Source organism: Populus euphratica, unplaced genomic scaffold (assembly GCF_000495115.2).
Source record: "Populus euphratica unplaced genomic scaffold, PopEup_1.0 scaffold75.1, whole genome shotgun sequence".
In the NCBI taxonomy this organism is placed as follows: domain Eukaryota; kingdom Viridiplantae; phylum Streptophyta; class Magnoliopsida; order Malpighiales; family Salicaceae; genus Populus; species Populus euphratica.
Window position 1 is genome coordinate 433,873 of NW_011499866.1, and position 17,984 is coordinate 451,856.

Genomic DNA, 17,984 nt, shown 5'->3' on the forward strand with positions numbered 1-17,984 from the left:
AAAAAAAAAAAGAACTGTGCCCCTTATAATGGGGTTTGACCCATACATGTAGTTAGTGATTGAGTGAGCAATAACAAGGCCCCACTGATAGCCCTTTGTCCTGTCTCTCTCCCCCCCTCTCCCTCTCTCTCTATCTTTCTTGAGGGCTGAAAAATTCAAGCCTTTGAAATCTAACAACAATAAATAAATAAGCACCTGAAGTTTTCGTCAAACTTGACCATAAATGATAAGTAAATTTGTTTTTCATTTGACCATCTAGACTTTAAATTGAAAATATATATGTAAAAAGGTAATTTTTTTAGTGAAATAAAGCTAATCATGAAATAAATTATGGGTAAATATAAGTTTTGGATGAATGAAACTTACCATGAACTAATAACTCATAATTTTCTTCAATTTTTTCTAAATATTTTTTAGTATTTTCGTTTCTATAAATATATTTAGAGTTGATTGGAAAGTTATTTAATTTGGAATATGAAAAATTTCCTAAAATATTTAAAATTTAAAAGAAAGATTAAAAAATAAAGAAAAAAAATTCTTTTCATTAAATAAAAATGGAAAATAAACTCTTTGTTAAGACAATAGTCTCAAAACCCATGTACATTAAAGAAGTTGTTGAACCTGATGGGACCAGCTGCTAATGTAAGTAAGAGAAACAAACTCTAACTGAGGTCTGAGAGAGAGAGAGAGAGAGAGAGGGGTAGAGTTTTTGAGAGAGAGAGAGAGAGAGTTGCTCTCATGTTTTGTTGGGTACAACAAAGTTTGTAGCCTGTTTTTTGTTTGCATTTGTAAGAGGGTAAAAAAAGACAACAATATCAGCAACAAAACACAAAGCTCCTTGTTTTCTTTGTTTGGTGTCAGATTTGACTCTTGAATCTCTCAATTTTGGTTTTCTTGATCTGTTTGGTCTCATAAAGGAGCTCTCTTTTCTTTAAAGCTCTAATCTTTCTATGAATCTCTGATGCAAAAGATGGAACATCATGCGTCATCAAATGGTCCAAGAGGGTTTAGAGTTCAAGCTCCACTAGTAAGCTCACTTGATCTTCTTAACGTCTTTTTTATTGGTTTATTTTTGTTTTTTTGAGGAATTAATGAGATTTTTACGATGCCCAGTTGGTGAATTTGGTGATAAATGTGGAGACTTCGAGGGGATTATGTGGATTTTGATGTTTCGTAATTGGTTGCTTCTGTCTGTGTTTGCATTTTGGTTGCTGGGTTTTTGTTTTTATGGTGTTTTGAAGATACCCGGATAGAATGGCCTGTTAATTTTGTGATCTGGAGCAAATTTTTTGGGGTTCTTGGTGGGCATGCGTGGTTTAGAATCTGGTTGCTTGCTTGCAGTTTTTGGTTAATGGGTTTTTGTCTATTCGGAGAATGTTGAATTTTACAAGCGTTATAGTTGGGAATGCTCTCCCACTTCTGACTTTTGTGACTTGGGTTCCCTAATCAATTTTGGTTGTCTATGTCATCCCTCTTTTATTAACTCAGGCATTTTGTATTAAGATTGCTGTGCAAAATGATTAATTCTGTATTGAGCGTTGAAATGTTGCTTTTAAGTTTTGAATGACGGTTTTGAAAGATGTGTCAGGTAGAAAGTACAATTTGTTGGTGTTTGGATTGGTTTTGAGCGAAAATTTTGAGAAAATGGTGCCTTGTCTGAGCTCTTTCCAATGTTTGAATAATTTGTGGACTCGCTATGGGTCTAGCTTTACGTACTTGCTGAATTGTTCCATGCTTGAAGATGTCAGCGAGACACTGTCTTGAACTCAGGTCATGCTTCAAGGACAATAATGTTTATCAGAAAGCCAACATAACGTGTCTTTGATTGTTGATGACCAAATTTAGACTCTTAATCTTTGATGCAATTTTATCTCTATCCAGATCAATTAATTTATTTTTAGAAGGGGAGAGAATGAACAAGAGCCACATCCTTTTCTAGGCCTGAATAATGTCTCACTTGAAAGGGCTCCATACAAGATCTAGCCGTACAAAAATCTCAATGCTTGAACTTCTCAGATGAAAAGTTGATAAACTTTAAGCAAGTGGTGCTTTAATAAGAAATTTGTAGTTTTGCGCTGAATCTCTGACTCAATACATGAAATGATTGTTAAGCTGGAGACTGCGTAGATTGCAATGGGAAAAGATTGATTTAGTATCCCATCAATCTACATAACAATTGGCTGTATAAAGGACATAACAATTGAAGAATAGGATTGAGTTTACACTTAAGCCTATCTGATCTGGGATTAAGATTTACTGGAGAAGGATTGAATTATATTTTTCAAAGACAAATGTCTGCGGTGATCTACAGCCTTGTATCCTGGATCGGGAAGGAGAACTGAAGATAAAGCAAAAATTCTTTTTCCTCATGTTAATCACCTTTTGTTTCCTCACGTGCTTTAATATTATAATTCTTTCTCTGAGACTTTTCTTATGCTGATGCGATTAAAAGATGCTTGTAATGTGATCTTTGGTATGAACTTTTGTTGTTAATTAAATTACGCACTTTTCCAATTTGTCGAATGATTGCATCCATTATTTTTATTGTGTTAGCAAGTCTAATCATGTAAGCAGAAATAATGACATATATCTCTGCAGAATGTGCTCATATGTGAAACTTTCTTGCATTCTTACATGGACTGCTTTGCAGGTTGATTCTGTATCATGTTATTGCAAAGTAGATTCTGGTTTAAAAACAGTTGCCGAGGCAAGGAAGTTTGTCCCAGGATCCAAACTATGTATCCAGCCTGATATCAATCCTAATGCACACAAGAGCAAAACCTCACGCAGAGAGAGGACCCGTGTCCAGCCACCACTTCTGCCTGGTCTTCCTGATGATCTGGCCATTGCATGTCTGATTCGAGTTCCCCGAGCTGAACATCGAAAGCTCCGTCTAGTTTGTAAGAGATGGTACCGGCTCCTTGCTGGTAATTTCTTTTATTCTCTTAGGAAAAGTCTTGGAATGGCAGAGGAATGGGTCTATGTCATCAAGAGAGACCGTGATGGAAAGATCTCATGGAATGCTTTTGATCCTGTCCATCAGATCTGGCAACCACTTCCACCAGTTCCTCGTGAATATTCTGGGGCCCTTGGTTTTGGTTGTGCTGTCCTAAGTAGTTGCCACCTATACTTGTTTGGAGGAAAGGATCCGCTCAGGGGGTCCATGAGACGAGTCATTTTCTACAGTGCCCGGACAAATAAATGGCACAGGGCACCGGATATGCTTCGTAAGCGTCATTTCTTTGGTTCTTGCGTCATAAATAACTGCCTATATGTGGCTGGTGGAGAGTGTGAAGGAATCCAAAGGACTCTTCGCTCAGCTGAGGTTTATGACCCTAACAAGAACCGGTGGAGCTTTATTTCAGATATGAGCACGGCTATGGTGCCTTTCATAGGGGTGGTTTATGATGGAAAGTGGTTTCTAAAAGGCCTTGGGTCCCACCGTGAGGTGATGAGTGAAGCCTATGATCCTGAAACTAGTACCTGGACCCCAATCAGTGATGGAATGGTTGCTGGCTGGCGCAATCCTAGTATTAGTTTAGATGGACGTCTCTATGCATTGGATTGCCGGGATGGCTGCAAGCTTAGGGTTTATGATGAAGCCTCTGATACATGGAACAAATTTATAGATAGTAAGCTCCATCTTGGGAGTTCTCATGCTTTGGAGGCTGCTGCCCTTGTACCTCTCAATGGGAAGCTTTGCATTGTGCGGAACAACATGAGTGTTAGCCTGGTTGATGTTTCAAGTCCTGACAAACATGTAGAGAGTAACCCTCACCTCTGGGAGAATATAGCCGGGAGAGGTCATCTCAGGACCCTTGTAACAAATTTATGGTCAAGTATAGCTGGTCGAGGTGGTTTGAAAAGTCACATTGTGCACTGTCAGGTGCTTCAAGCATGAGAACCAGATGCATTTTTGCTTTAGCTTGCTGTAGATGTTCAGCACTTCCTTCAATTTATAATGATATATCATCACAAACGCGGTTCACCGATCATTAGTGTCTGCCCTTTCTAAACCAGAAAGCTGCCTATACTCCGTTAATGTTCTGCTATTTATACTCCTGCCAAGGTTGAATCAACAGTAATCTGTCTTGGGTATGGTTCTGATGTTCTCACAGCATACGGTGAGATTTGGAGGTGACTGGACGAGCTTAAACTATCCAATGACATGGATGAACGGAATCATCATTCACATCTAAGATTGATACAGGAATTGGTGGTGCCTTTTCTGGTGTGCACCGTGGACAACTACGAAGAAAGAACAGTTCACTGTTGGTTTCAGTGACAGATGCGTTCATTTCCTTACCTTTATGAAGGGAGAGCAGATACTTGTAAATCCAAGTCATTTTCCAGGGCCAAGTCCCTTGTCGTGGGATCTTTCCTTGTAGCATGTAATCTTTGGTATGCTTTGTGAGTGTACATGGGGTTATTTCGAACCAGTCAATGTATACTTTGATTACATCTCAATCACTGTGGATCAACTATGCTACCCATTTGTTTTGTTACTTTAAAGATTGATCTGATGCAAACCTTCAACATCTGTACTGTATGTTGTTAGCCTTCTAGATATTAACTGATCATGAAACTGGTCAGTTTATCCTTGCAGTCTCGCCATTACCTTTCTATTATGTGCTGGTGAAGTCTACCAAATACCACTTGTCATTATAACAGTGTGAAGTCTATTACATTTAGAGCTGGGGATTAGTTCATCTCCGTAGCTTATTATCATCTACTAGTACTGATACATTGCACGCTGCAACAACATTTCACATACTTCAACAGCAAGCATGGTAAGCCCCCCGTGCTGCTATCTTTGTATAGTGCTTCATTGAATCGTCGCGCTGAATTTTCAGCCTGTCACGGAAGTTCTTGATGAAATTTTCCGCCCGGCCATTGATGTCTCCTCCCTCATCCTCTGTCATCCCTTGCCTCCCGGCACTCCCTTTCCTCTTTGCATCACTCCCCTTGTTGATTTCATTGCTGCTGTGAGTTGGAATCTCTTTATTATGCTCCATTATAGCTCAAGCTTATAGAGAGTTTGAAAAATTAGGAGAGGAAAGAGGCTGATGGAGACTGTTCTGTGCTAAAAGAGCTTCTGTCTTGTGACAATAACGAAGAAGTAACGACCTTTTTATAGGTAAAATCTAACTCAGAAACATGAGTTGCATGTATAAAAGCAAAAGACAACGGTAGAGAAGCCTCGCTGTTCTATATGCTTATTCTTCGGCTAAAATAATCAGGACGAAAAGTCTACATTGTCACCATAACTTTAGATTTTGTGTAATCACGTTTTGTAAAGAAGATTGGTTCAGAATTTCTTAGCAAAATTCAGACTCTCGAGCGTGTATCATGACAGATCAAGAACCTAATTAGGGCCGAAATCAATAGTTAAATATGTTCTCTAACAATTAAAGTGATATGACTTGATTTTTCATTTGTGGGGTATAAAGAAAAATTGGCTCAGAAGAACATTTTGGTTCCAACCTTTCCCTATCATAGTGGCATGCCAAAAAGGAAATATGATGCTGGTAGAAATTGAAGGTTATAAGCAATCACGTGAAAATCTGTCATAGCTAGATAATAATTTATTATATATAAATTATAAGAATGATTTAACAAATATTTTTATAGACCATTAAAATAAAAATAGATTTAAGAAAAAAGTTGGTTTTATCAGACTATCATAATAATTTAAAAATATTATTAATTTCAATTTAAAAAATGAATCAAACTAAAAATTTTCAAGAAGATTTTTGAGATCTACTTCTACAGGTAAACCACCTTACTAGTCAACCTTTATACAAATTTCCTTAAGTTAGACTAAAAACATCTTGTTTGAGTCAATCTTCTTATTTTTCCTTGATTTTTCGATAATTTATGTTATTTTCATATTTTTAGCTATCTTTCCCTTTTATTTTAGAATTATGATTATTCCTACTTTATTAAGGCCGTTTCAGGCTTATATAAAGACTTCTACATCTTCTAAAGATGCATAGCTTATCAGATTATTAATTCAAAAATAAAACAAAATTTAGAGTTTTTTATGCTTTAATCCTATTTCAACTAGTTCTTTGTCTTTCTGTGCTCGCTGCTACGCTTGTTGTGCTTCCGCCTGCATCAAAAGGATAGTCCATGCATGTTCCCATGAGATGATTCTCTCATGTGTTCATAATTAGTTGAGAAAATGCTTTCTCACAAATGAGATTCAAAGGTCAGAACAGATCAATCAAATCATCTCTTTTCCAACAAATTAAGGTTGATGTTGCCGAGAAGCTTGAAAATGGAACTGAAAAGTTAGAGCACATTAGAACAAGAGAAAGAACAAACAAAAAGCCTAAAGATGGGGACAACACATAACCAGAAAAGCCAAAACAATCCTGCAGAATATTAAGAAAGAAAGAGAGAATCTTCAAGAAAAGTTGTCCACACTTCACTAATTAGACAAGGATAGGATGGAGAGAAAGCATTATGCAGTATCGAATATGGAATAAGGCATCTGAGTAAGCAGGCACTTTCAATAGCTCCTCGTGACTTTGTGTTTTTAGCTGTAAACCATTCTTCATGTATGCTTAGAGACATGACACCTGACACACATCATAAAATGTTGTAGCATTTGCCATTTTTAGCCATTTTGAAAACCTTTTAGATTGCTGAACCCACATTTTTAAAAAATGGAAACATGATGGTAGCAAGAATCAAATTAGTGCAGTAACTCCCGATCTGCTCATGCAAAAATATAGAGCAACATCTGCTATTAGAGGATACAACTTAGTGGGTTTCTGATGCCCTCCTCTTCCTCACCTTGTATTTCTAAAGCATGATTATATCAGTCATGACCATATCATTAGCAGCAGCAACAACCGCAGCTATATGAAAGAATACATGTCACAGGTCAGCCTACGTACAGCAACCTCCCTCCTTTAGCTGGGCTTGGGATCGGCTGATCAGCTATGCTAAGTTCTAATTAACCTATGTTAGTATGGTTAAAAAACCATTTCAATTCAAAAACTTAAACCAAGGACTCGTGAATAGTTTTATATTGTTTTATATTATACTCTAACAAGCATTTATGAAATTATGATTATTAGCACTGGTCGAAAAATTTGACGTGAGAACTGGTCAGTCATGACAAAGACTTGGCAAAGAAGCATCAAACGAACTGTAAAATATGTCTTTCATAAAACGTTATTGATCAACACCATTACATGTACATTTCATCTTACAATAGAAATTTTTATAATAAATCCCGGCATGCTATACTGCTGAAATCTTTAAACCCTCCAGGAGATCATCTAGTGGAAGCGTTTAAGCGAATCTTGGCGCTGAATCTTAAGTTGATCGCGGAAGTTCTTAATGAAAGCATCAGCCTTTTCATTTATATCTTCCCTATAGTCCTCCATAATCAACCGATTTTGCAGCCTTGTTTCCCTCCTTTCTTCTGTTTTCTTGTCATCAATGTCAGGACTATCATGCTTAGCAACTTCTTTATGATCTTCCATTTAGTCTGCTTGGTTGGCCAAGGTTTCTAGCTAAAGAGAAACGGAGGTAAAGAGAGATGGATTGAGAAATTCCTCGTGCGATGGTTGGAGAAAGAAAGCATAATCTTGTATTTATATGCATCAGAATGTAACCTTTGAAGCATGTTTTAGACATGGGTCTAAGCAAAGAAAGCTCCAACAAAGTTTTTATTAAAGTTATTAAACTCAGCCGGTCTAGATTAAAACCGGGTCATAGATTAAAAAAATTAACCCGGATAAAACTGGGTCATAGATTAAAAAAATTAACCCGGATCAATCAAAATAATATTATTTTAAGATTGTTTTTAAAAAAAATTAAACAACATAATTTTATTTTATTGTCAAGTGAAATCAAGTTTTGACCGGATTAATCAATCACATGTTAACCTATAAAATTAAATTTGATTATATCTCAGGTTAATGGGTTGCTGAGTCGACTTGTCAAATCAAGCCGGGTTGAATTTGTTTTGGATTTGCTTGTGAACAAGATGACCACAAGTGGAAGGAAAAAAAAACAGTTGAAGGGCTGGTTAGATTCAATTATTGACGAAGTTGCTTTTAGGCTTTCTATGATCTTGTTTCGTGCAGCATTATTCGAAGTTTTTGAAGGGGTAATGTTAAAGAATAAAGAATTACCTTGTGATGAAGAAGAGGAAAGAGCAAAACCTTTCTGTTTTAAAGGGAGGATCTTATGGTGGCAGCGTAAATTACACAAGCTAAAAAGTTAGGATAAAAGAGGCAAGAATCTGAATTGAGTGTCTAAATGTACAAGTTGTTGGCCATGAAAAGCAACCTTGTGCTTGTGAGAAACACCTTAATCTACCGTTGCCTGCTTTTTTGGTCAGAAAATAAGTGATTAAAGGTATATTTATGACATTCTTTTGACGATTTTTATCTCTTGAATTTAGTACATGACCTATTACATGATTTTGCTATCACAAGTTCATTTCTGCATACCTTGATCCTTGATTTGGGTGTTTTAAGGTTTTAAAATCTTGAATCTACAAACTAAAATCCAAACTTCTGTTTTGATTAGAGTTTTTGAATGATTTTTTTTTATACTAGAACATTGCTTGCAGGGTTGAAAGAATTGTTTTGATGATTTTTTTTTTTTGAAGAAAATTGATAGATAAAAGATAAAGTTTCGATAATGAATAGTGGTAGAAAAAGCTCTAATTTAAACATCCAATAGTTAAAATCAATAAACACTAATAGTTAAAATCAATAAACACTAAATGCTTATGTTTTGTTAACATCTTAAAATTAAAATCAATAAACATTAAATGCTTATGTTTTGTTAACATCTTAAAACCAGTATTTGTCAATACCAGTATTTGTCAATGTAATAACTTTTATTTTTTATCTTTTTAGTTATAATTTGATATAAAAAATAAATTTAAATAATAAAAATCAAACAACTTTTAAATTATTGTCGGTCGGAAAACATCTTCAACTACACCCTGATGACATAGAAACCTATACTAAAACACATAAAAAAATTAGGTTATGAATATGAGTTTTTTCTTGCACAAGTATATCTTGTGGGTGAAGTAATTAGAGTGATATAAAATAAATTTTTCATTGAAACAAGATTTTTTTTAATATATCTTTTTAAAACGAAAAGGAGGCTGAATCAATTTCGGGTCCTGTTGTCTAATGGCAAACACTGCAGATATCCACGGCTGACCCAACAGATTATTCTACCCTTCCTTGAAATCAAAGACGCACGAATGCTTGCTTAAAGAAAGACAAGTAGCGAGTCACTGGATTCACTTCTACTAACTCATATCGAAGAAACTGCAACTCTTTTGCTACAGAATTTCCTGTAACCTACCATTTTGTGTATGAGAAATCACACGAGAGCTTTATCTTCAAGATTTCACAAACTAATGCCTCAGGCTGTATCACATACCAGCTAGTCCATAAATGCCAACTAAAATATGGCCTTGGACCTGTACTTAAGACATGCCCGAATGGCTTAATCCCTATAGTTTGATCTACTATTTCATCTACAATAGTTTCTGCAATTATGCTAATTCAATTAATTTCTTAGCAGAAGATGAGCTCCCGACGAGAAAATAGAAAAATAATAGAAAGCATCACATTCACATCATAAATGTTGAGAGTATCTATCAATGCATTAATTTGCTTCAAATTTCTCAAAGATTATGCTCTAGAACTTCAAAGTAAGCAGGCAAAACATGAGAAGATTTGGCCTGCTTCCACCTGCAACAAGAACAGGAAACCATCTTAAGTTGTTGAAAAACTTCCCTATAAAAATCTACCGGATGGCAAAACTTCTAATGAAACCAAATTACATTTCTCATTGTTGATTGTATAATAATATGAGTGAGTTCTTGGCCTCAGATTACTACACGAATGACATATTAAACTGAAAGACAATTGAAGTTAAATAATTCATAATGGAATTTGGAAAAACTGGCATCAATTGAGATGATACAGGAACAATCTTAGAAGGATGAGATCAGATGTTATATAGATCATCATGCATCATGCTAACACAAACTAGGAATCCGTTGTCAACTTTCTTTGCTCGAAAAAAATTATGATTCACCTCTAGGGTGCTCAAGTGTCCAAAAAACACAATGGTTTAGATGTTTTGGAAAGAGGGAACAACACACTTGCTCCTTCCCGCCCGGGCTTCGACTTGATAAGAAGTCAGGTAACTGTGTAGTCAAGTCAACTTGCGAGTCACTTGGGCAATCAAAATTCCTCAAACATTAGCCAACAACTCCCCAATTTTGAATGCTCATTCATTCTGAAACAACAATTTCACATGAAAATTCAGAATCCCCAAACCATCAACTCTGTTCAACGAAATTCAGTAGAAACAAACCGCAAAAGGTAACGAGATAACACCCACTAATTAAAGTCGGTCAAATCGTGACAAAACACAGCAACCCGTTAATCCAAACACTTTGAAAGATGAGAAGAAATTTGAAGCTTTAGACATTAAAACAAAGTGCTTGTTAAATTGTGTTCTATAAAGTTCGCCTCAAAGCATATCACGGTAATGGCACTGAGCCTCCCATCCTTAGACGCCTTATCTGATCCTAACAGACTGACAAAAATGGAATGCCTTTTCCTCCCTGACTATAACATGCATTGAATAATCTCTTTTGTTTCCTGGAGTATCGCACAAATTTCCATTCACGGATCGAAATGAAGTTGGTGAGAATTGTGCATTACTGAGAAAAAGAGAAGGGATTTATCGTTCCATAAATTTCCTATCAATCTCACTGAGGGTTCTTGACTATTAAAAGGCATAATTGCAAGGTACATTTGCAAATGCTCATTACTCTTCAGGACACCAGAATAAGAAGCTCATATTAGATCCTATCTATTAGTCCCAAAATCAAATCACGCCAACTACAAGAAAGCTTCCAAATCTCCTTTCAGAATAAGTGATCATCACATGTTTGCTGAAACCTAAAAGGAACCCAAGACTCCAAATGGATCTCATCAATTATCCCTAAAGTATCCAGAAAACCCATAATCACCAAAATTTTTCAGATTCAAATTAAAATTCCCATCAATTTTCTTTGCTAATTCACTGACAAAGCATAATGTGAAGGATAACTCATTGCATCAAAGTCTAAGTAGTAGTATTATCAAACAACAAAACAAACTCAATTAACTCATAAGAAAACAAATAAAACCAAGAAATTCAAACAATTCTGAGAAACAAAACCGCAAAGATCACATCTTTTTACCTTCACATGGACTCCAACTCTGCCCTTAGCCCACCAACCTTCCTCTTACAAGCAGGAACAACCTCAAACTGCTTAGCAGCCAACTCCTCAGAAACAGAACCTACAAAGAACTTAATCATACCACTATCAACCTTGCTAACTTCAATCCCAGTAAAAGACAACCAAACAGAAAGCTTCTTTGCCTGAATCCCTGACACATAATGCACAGAACCATAACTCAACTTCCCTTTGATCTCTTTACCATATTACAAACCTCATCGAAGTGAACATAACATGAGTTCTTAAGTTTGACTTCAAAGGTCCCATCAGATGGTGATAGCGTGTAGGATTCTACATTGTCTGGGAGTAAGCCACGTGGCAGGCCATACTGAGGGAGAAGTTCATGGATGTCTGTGATCGTCAGGGGGAGAGAAAGATGGGTTCTTGATAAGAGGAGGAGAGAGAGAAGGTATAGTGCGAGGATGTCAAGGGAAGCCATTGTTGATGCAGTGAGAGAAGGGAAGGTGGTAATTTAAGAAGGTTGTGAAGGGTAGAATGGGAAGATAAATTTGTGTTCCGTGGCTTCGAGGATTCATACGTTGGATTTTCGATGATGACAAAGATGGACAAGAATTCTGCACACAGTTAAAAATAAGTCCCTCCACTTTTAATTAGTTAGCTAGTTAGCCCTTATACTTTTCAAAATGATAGCTGATCCTTTTACAGAAAAAAAACTAGAGAGAGTAAATTATTTAGTTCTTAAGAACATAGGGATTGTATAAGACTTATATATATATATATAATCATCTTAATGAATGATAAATGTAGGGAGAAACCTTTTTACTATACAAGACAATCCTAAAAAAAATATAAAAACAAAAAATCATAAATAAATAAAGGGTATATAGCTTTTTTCCGACCATAAACAATATTTTCTAGTGAATTTGCATGTAAATTGAGTCAATTTTTTTTTTTTTGAAAATATCTTATGAATGTATCTTTCTTATTGATTTGATGTATCAAAATAAATTTGATAAATTATATTGGATGTTAATTCTAAGATTTGAACCTTATAAATTAAGAAATTGAACATCCTTCTTTATCTTATCAAGAAATTCTTGATCCAATACAGTAAATCAATTTTAAAAATATAAGAATTCTCTTATATAACAATTAGTTTTCAATTATAAAAATTACATAATTAATTCACAAAGGGATGAAACGAGACTCCACTTACCATGTAGGTTCAATGATGGACCACTCTTGGAAAGAAAAATCATATTCTTTATTTGAAAAGATTAGATATACTTGAATTGCTAATTCTTTTTTGTTTTTTAAAGTATTTTTTTATTTTTTTTTTCAAGTGTCTTTTTTTAATAATTTTGATGTATTAATATTCAAGTGTTTTTTTTTAATAATTTTGATGTATTAATATTAAAAATATATAAAAATATTAATTTAATATATTTTTAATTGGAAAATACTCTACACGCAAAATGAGGATATTATGGGTTACCTTGTTATTATCAATAGTTTACCAAATTAATTAGCTTAAGAGACAGAGATGAGCTGCCCAGAATATTTAGAACAGTTAATTTAACAGAAATTATCTTCCTCTGGTTAATAAAACTCGAATTTGCTTAGATTTCTTGGGTAGATACACATACAAAATACATAACTATTACGTTATGCTTTTTTCCGTCGTATATTATAATTATAAAACTTAAACCTAGATTAGTTTGATAGATCTGGACCAATCCATTTTTAAAATATAAAATAAAAGGAAAAAAATTGATTAATTCAATCAATCATTGACTTATTTTTCTTACAAAAAAGATTTTTTAATCAAAACATCATTTTAAACTTTTTTTTTTAATTTATTCTCTCAACTTAACTCCCACCTCAATCTTAACTTAACTCATGACCTGAATTTAATCCCAAAATGGGCTTTACAACCATGATAGACAGTTCAACTGCTAAGTGAGGCAACTATTACGAAGACATGTAATTTGATATGCAAACGAGATTGCCATCAACAGCTTGTAAAATCTAATAGCTACCACTGTTATTATGAAGTGCCTGGTGCTTGAGGCAGCACTCTTGCCCCAAACGAGATTGCCTGGTGCTTGAGGCAGCACTCTTGCCCTGCCCGTAAACGCCATGTCCAGCGGATTTACTGTCGCCCCACACCAACAGAACCCGTCTACACCTGTAGACAATGGTCATCTGCCTCTAGCAGTCCCTTCCTTGCCAAGTTCCTCCAAAACAGCAATAAATACTTTACTAATTGTGTTAGTTTTGCACTAGGACATAAAAATCGATCTCAAACTATTTCATCCGATATTCATAAAATCACGTTCTAAAGTAGTTCCTTCTTATAGCTTTCCAGACACAGAGTTGAGACACATAATATTACATTTGCTACTTGTCCAAGCGCTGATATATATATATATATATTATGACATTCCACAGCTTACTGATGTTCATAAAGCTCAATGAGAGGAGGTATACTCCACAACTAGTTTACATAATACTCTGCCAGACTCTTACGTTGTGAGTCTTGAGGCAAGACACTAAAACTGGAATGCCAATTACTTGGATATCAAGCTCCCTCAGCTACATTCCCATACAGCAAAAGCACTTGGTTGTATATCTATTCGGTGAGTAGCATTTGAACATCATTGTTCGGAGCTGGGAGCTGCAAATTGTTGAGAAAAGAAAGCAAACAGCTTAGGATAAGTTCTAAGAAGGGAAACAGAAATCGCCAACAATTAATTCCTAATATACCAAGAAGAAAGTATATGCATTAATGCCACATTTATACACCAATAGTGATAACATTGGAAGAAACCATGTTAGGGAACAAGGTTGAAACCGCATTCCCTTAAAATTTAATTTCTTTTTTTTTTTTATGTTTTCAAATCGTTTTAATACATTTTAATACATTTCAAAAAATAAAAAAACAATATTATTTTAATACATTTCTAAACAAAAAACATTTTAAACCTCAACCAACCACTACCATAATCTCACACAGGCTGAAGCTGGCTTCCGAACCACAAAGGAAGCTTAATTTATCAACTACTAAAAGAGCGGAATTCAAACAACCATCAATTCTACCAGAAAATGAATCCCTCACTCTCGAATAAACCCTACTGGCACAACGTCATGATCTATTAACAATAATGTTTTTGCATAATGTGACGTCCTCGATGATCACTAAACTCTCTAGTACATAATGATTGATATACTGGACAGACATAGAATTCCAAAACATAGTAATAAAAAGAGGTTGACTTTCAATCACAGTAGGTAATTCCAAGGATGGACAGCTCAAGATCAGTCTTTCGATATTGCAGTATATTCTATGACTTCAATCCCAACAAAATCTCAACCAAACCAAGACAAACTTCATAAACATCAACTAGAGCAACTACAAAACTACAACACAAATCCAATTAACAAAATTAAGAACAGGACACAGACAACAAAAACGACAATAATCAACCTCAAATTTCAAAACAGCATTTTTATCAAACAAATATTGATCTAATAGAGCTAGTACCTCAAGAAACTGCTTCCACAATCCACCACAAGACCCAGAGGAGACACCAGCACGGCAAGAATGAACGGTCTTAAACTGGTCAACATCAAGCTTCTTATTAATCCACCCCACTTGAAAATAAATCGAGTCAGAAGGTGGTAAATCAACCCTGATGTCATCAACACCAAGCCAAAGGAAGAACCTTTGAACCTGAATCCCCTTCAGATTCGAGATAGATCCATAGCTCAACTTCCCAGTTATTTTCTTCTCGTAGTAGACCAGGTAATCAAACTCAACATAACATTCCTTCTCTAAATAGACAGTAAAGCTACCATCATCAGAAAGACTGTAACTTTTTACCGTGTTAGGTAACAGCCCACTAGGAAGACCAAATTTTGGCAAGATTTCAAAGACTGTAGGAGAAGGGTCTTGTGAGAGAGTGGGTTTTGTGAGAGAAAAGAAGAGAAGTAAAGAGAAAAGAGTTAGACCCAGATGAGAATTTGCCATCAATTTGAGTTTTCCTTGATGGGGTTTCGATTTGAGAGAGCGAGAGATCCTTCGGAGAAAAAGAAGTGTTGTGTTCCAAGTTTCGAAGGATTTTGGCAGTTGTGTCGTGTTTGGATCTCTTTTTTAAGGAGTGTTTTTCAAACCCCGGTGGTAGTCAAGATGGTAAAAGAAAAGTTTATTTTTTCTTCTTATATTTTAAGAATACTTAAAGATGATTTGAATAAATTATTTAATCTATATTGATGTATAAACTCTGACTTTATTATAACAAAAAATAATTTGAGTAGAGTGTTTCATCTTTTTTTTTTATTTAATGATAATAAATTTATTATTTTATACATTAATTAAGATTAAATCTTTTTATGCGGTAACCACATAAAAAAATATAAACTTTATTTTTATCAACAATTCGCTATGAAAACCAACCATAAAATTATGAGTGATCTTGAGAAACATGTCAGGTATTGGAGCTTTTTAAGAACGCAATTTAATGCATTCATAATAAATTTTTTTCTGAAAATATTCATGATTATTGAATAATAAATATATATGTTTTTGGGTTTTGTTTTGATTTAGTTTTGGGAGATGATTTAGACCTCATTCGTTCATGAGGTCCCTTTATGAAGATGCTAGGTTTGTTATATGGTAATTATGGGGTTATAATTGGATCAACATCAATAGTTTCTAGCATATCCCATTTTTAGGATTTTCTTATCAAGAAATCTTGAATTCTAGAGTGTCCAATGAGTATCATGGAAGAAAGAGAGAAATAAGAGAGATAAAATAAATAAATAAATGTATTTAAGTCTTGGTGGGAATATATAAATTTTAAATTTTAGATGTGATGTTTTCTTTTCTTATATCATCTCTTTCTTCCTTCAAAGTAAATCTATATTGTTATTAATCATTAATCTTATCTACTATTTGCTGGTTTTTTAAGTTACCATCATACTAATTTAAAGAAATCAAAGTTATGTTGATTCACTTCTTTGAAATAAATCCATACTTTCGTCTCTCTTAAGAATCAAAAGTGGTGGAATTACATAAGTTACTAATTTATTTAAGATCATTGATTAGTTTTAGAGCGTGTGGATAAACAGAAAAATAATTGATTTTATAATAATCTTGTAAGTATAATAATTCATGTTGATAGATGCTAAGATCCCAATAATAAGCTTAGCTAGGTTAAAATCTGAAGGATAGAAGAAATCTCACTTTAAAATTGCAGTTTATTAGCAAAATAATTATTTTCAAATATTAAAATTCAGAATTTTCAATAAAAAGTCTTAATTTGAAGTCTTGAAAGAGTTGAGTTATTTATAATTGAACTTGGTCTAATAATGAGTTGAACATGTCAACTCAAAACTGCATCATTTTGATGTTGTTTTGGAAAAATAATTAAAATACTAAACAGAATTTTGAATTTAAACCATGATAAGGTTTGACCAAATTAATTTCTATCCGATTTAATATAAAGATTGATCCACACCAAGTTTATTATTGGAATAAACTGTGGAGCCAAACTTGATTTAATAACATTATAATATAAAATTATAAAAGAATTATCCCATATTATAGCTCAGATTAAATCCATGAAATGAAGAAACTACTAAAAACTTTCATAATCTTAATCGTAAAAAAGAGGTAAAAAAGACATAAACAATCGACACAGATCTTATAATCATCACACTCTTAGCACAAACAATCTCTGCCTCTGTCCTCAATCCTCATTGGAGCAGTTTGGTATGAACTTTGAACCTTGAATTGCAAAATTCCCGCTAGCCAAGTTGAGATAGGTAGGAGGATGTGACTGCTCGACCCCATGGCCGAGATCGAAGGCATATCAAGAGCAAGGAAACAAAACCATTAACGAAAGCTTATGCGTATACTCTACTTCACTAAGTAGCAGACAGTTTCTTTTCTTTCCTGTCCTTTTCATTCGTTGAGCCTCTCTTGCACCCTAGGCTCTAGGCATCTTGCAATTACCAAAAAACAAAATAAAAAATTAAAATTGAAGCCTAAAGATGGAGAAGAAATGCATTGCTCAAAGGCATCACATACATAGCATAAATGTAAATAATTTAAAGCATTCACGGGAATGTTTGATGATATTCTAAAAATTCTGATAATATAAAAATGAAATTTTAAATTTTAAAAAATTAATTAATCAATTAGTCCTAATTCTAGAAAAATACTTTTAAAATATATATGTAATAAAGAAAGAATATTATAAATCTCTGTTTTAAAGGTCTCATGTTATATTTATAACTTACATATTTTGTTATTTTGTGAAGAAAATGAGCTGGAATGTAATTTTATTTTTATGATATTTTGAATTATATTATAAATTATATTTTATTTATTTTATCTAATTAAAAAATGTGTCATGACTTGCATAAAAAACTAATATATTTGATGGTCTTAATAAAATATAAACTTGTTTAATTAAATTTATTTATTAAAAAATAATTTATTTATGATTTTATATATAAATTTATAAAAATAAAATTGTTAGATCCGATTATTTTTTGGGTTTAGCTAATATCATATTGAGCATTTTTAGGGCTCCACACATTATCAAACTTGGCATATCTTTATTGAAGTGTGTGTTTTTTTTAAAAAAATTATAATCATAAATCTTGTTTAATTTTTAAAAAAAAAAATTATAATCATAAATCTTGTTTAATCTGATATTTTTTCAGT

The 17,984-nt window shown here is 33.8% G+C and overlaps 2 protein-coding genes and 2 long non-coding RNA genes across 4 annotated transcripts; 2 read left to right on the forward strand and 2 right to left on the reverse strand.

Moving 5' to 3' along the window:
- Positions 1 to 627: 627 nt before the first annotated feature.
- On the forward strand, positions 628 to 4,597 carry LOC105126117 (Galactose oxidase/kelch repeat superfamily protein). Its single transcript, XM_011026871.1, has 2 exons — positions 628 to 1,027; positions 2,651 to 4,597. The coding sequence occupies exons 1-2, from the start codon at positions 962 to 964 to the stop codon at positions 3,899 to 3,901; spliced, it is 1,317 nt and encodes a 438-aa protein (XP_011025173.1). The 5' UTR covers positions 628 to 961; the 3' UTR covers positions 3,902 to 4,597.
- A 4,765-nt stretch (positions 4,598 to 9,362) lies between these two features.
- On the reverse strand, positions 9,363 to 11,835 carry LOC105126118 (uncharacterized). The gene is made up of 2 exons (XR_842355.1): positions 11,252 to 11,835; positions 9,363 to 9,743 (listed from the first exon to the last, which is right to left on the reverse strand). It is a non-coding gene; the product is annotated as an uncharacterized LOC105126118 (long non-coding RNA).
- Positions 11,836 to 13,116: 1,281 nt separating this feature from the next.
- Positions 13,117 to 13,930, forward strand: LOC105126120 (uncharacterized). Its single transcript, XR_842356.1, has 2 exons — positions 13,117 to 13,321; positions 13,362 to 13,930. It is a non-coding gene; the product is annotated as an uncharacterized LOC105126120 (long non-coding RNA).
- Positions 13,574 to 15,427, reverse strand: LOC105126119 (uncharacterized). Its single transcript, XM_011026872.1, has 2 exons — positions 14,796 to 15,427; positions 13,574 to 13,928 (listed from the first exon to the last, which is right to left on the reverse strand). Exons 1-2 carry the CDS (start codon positions 15,279 to 15,281, stop codon positions 13,884 to 13,886), a joined length of 531 nt encoding a protein of 176 aa, XP_011025174.1. The 5' UTR covers positions 15,282 to 15,427; the 3' UTR covers positions 13,574 to 13,883.
- Between the last annotated feature and the right edge of the window lie 2,557 nt (positions 15,428 to 17,984).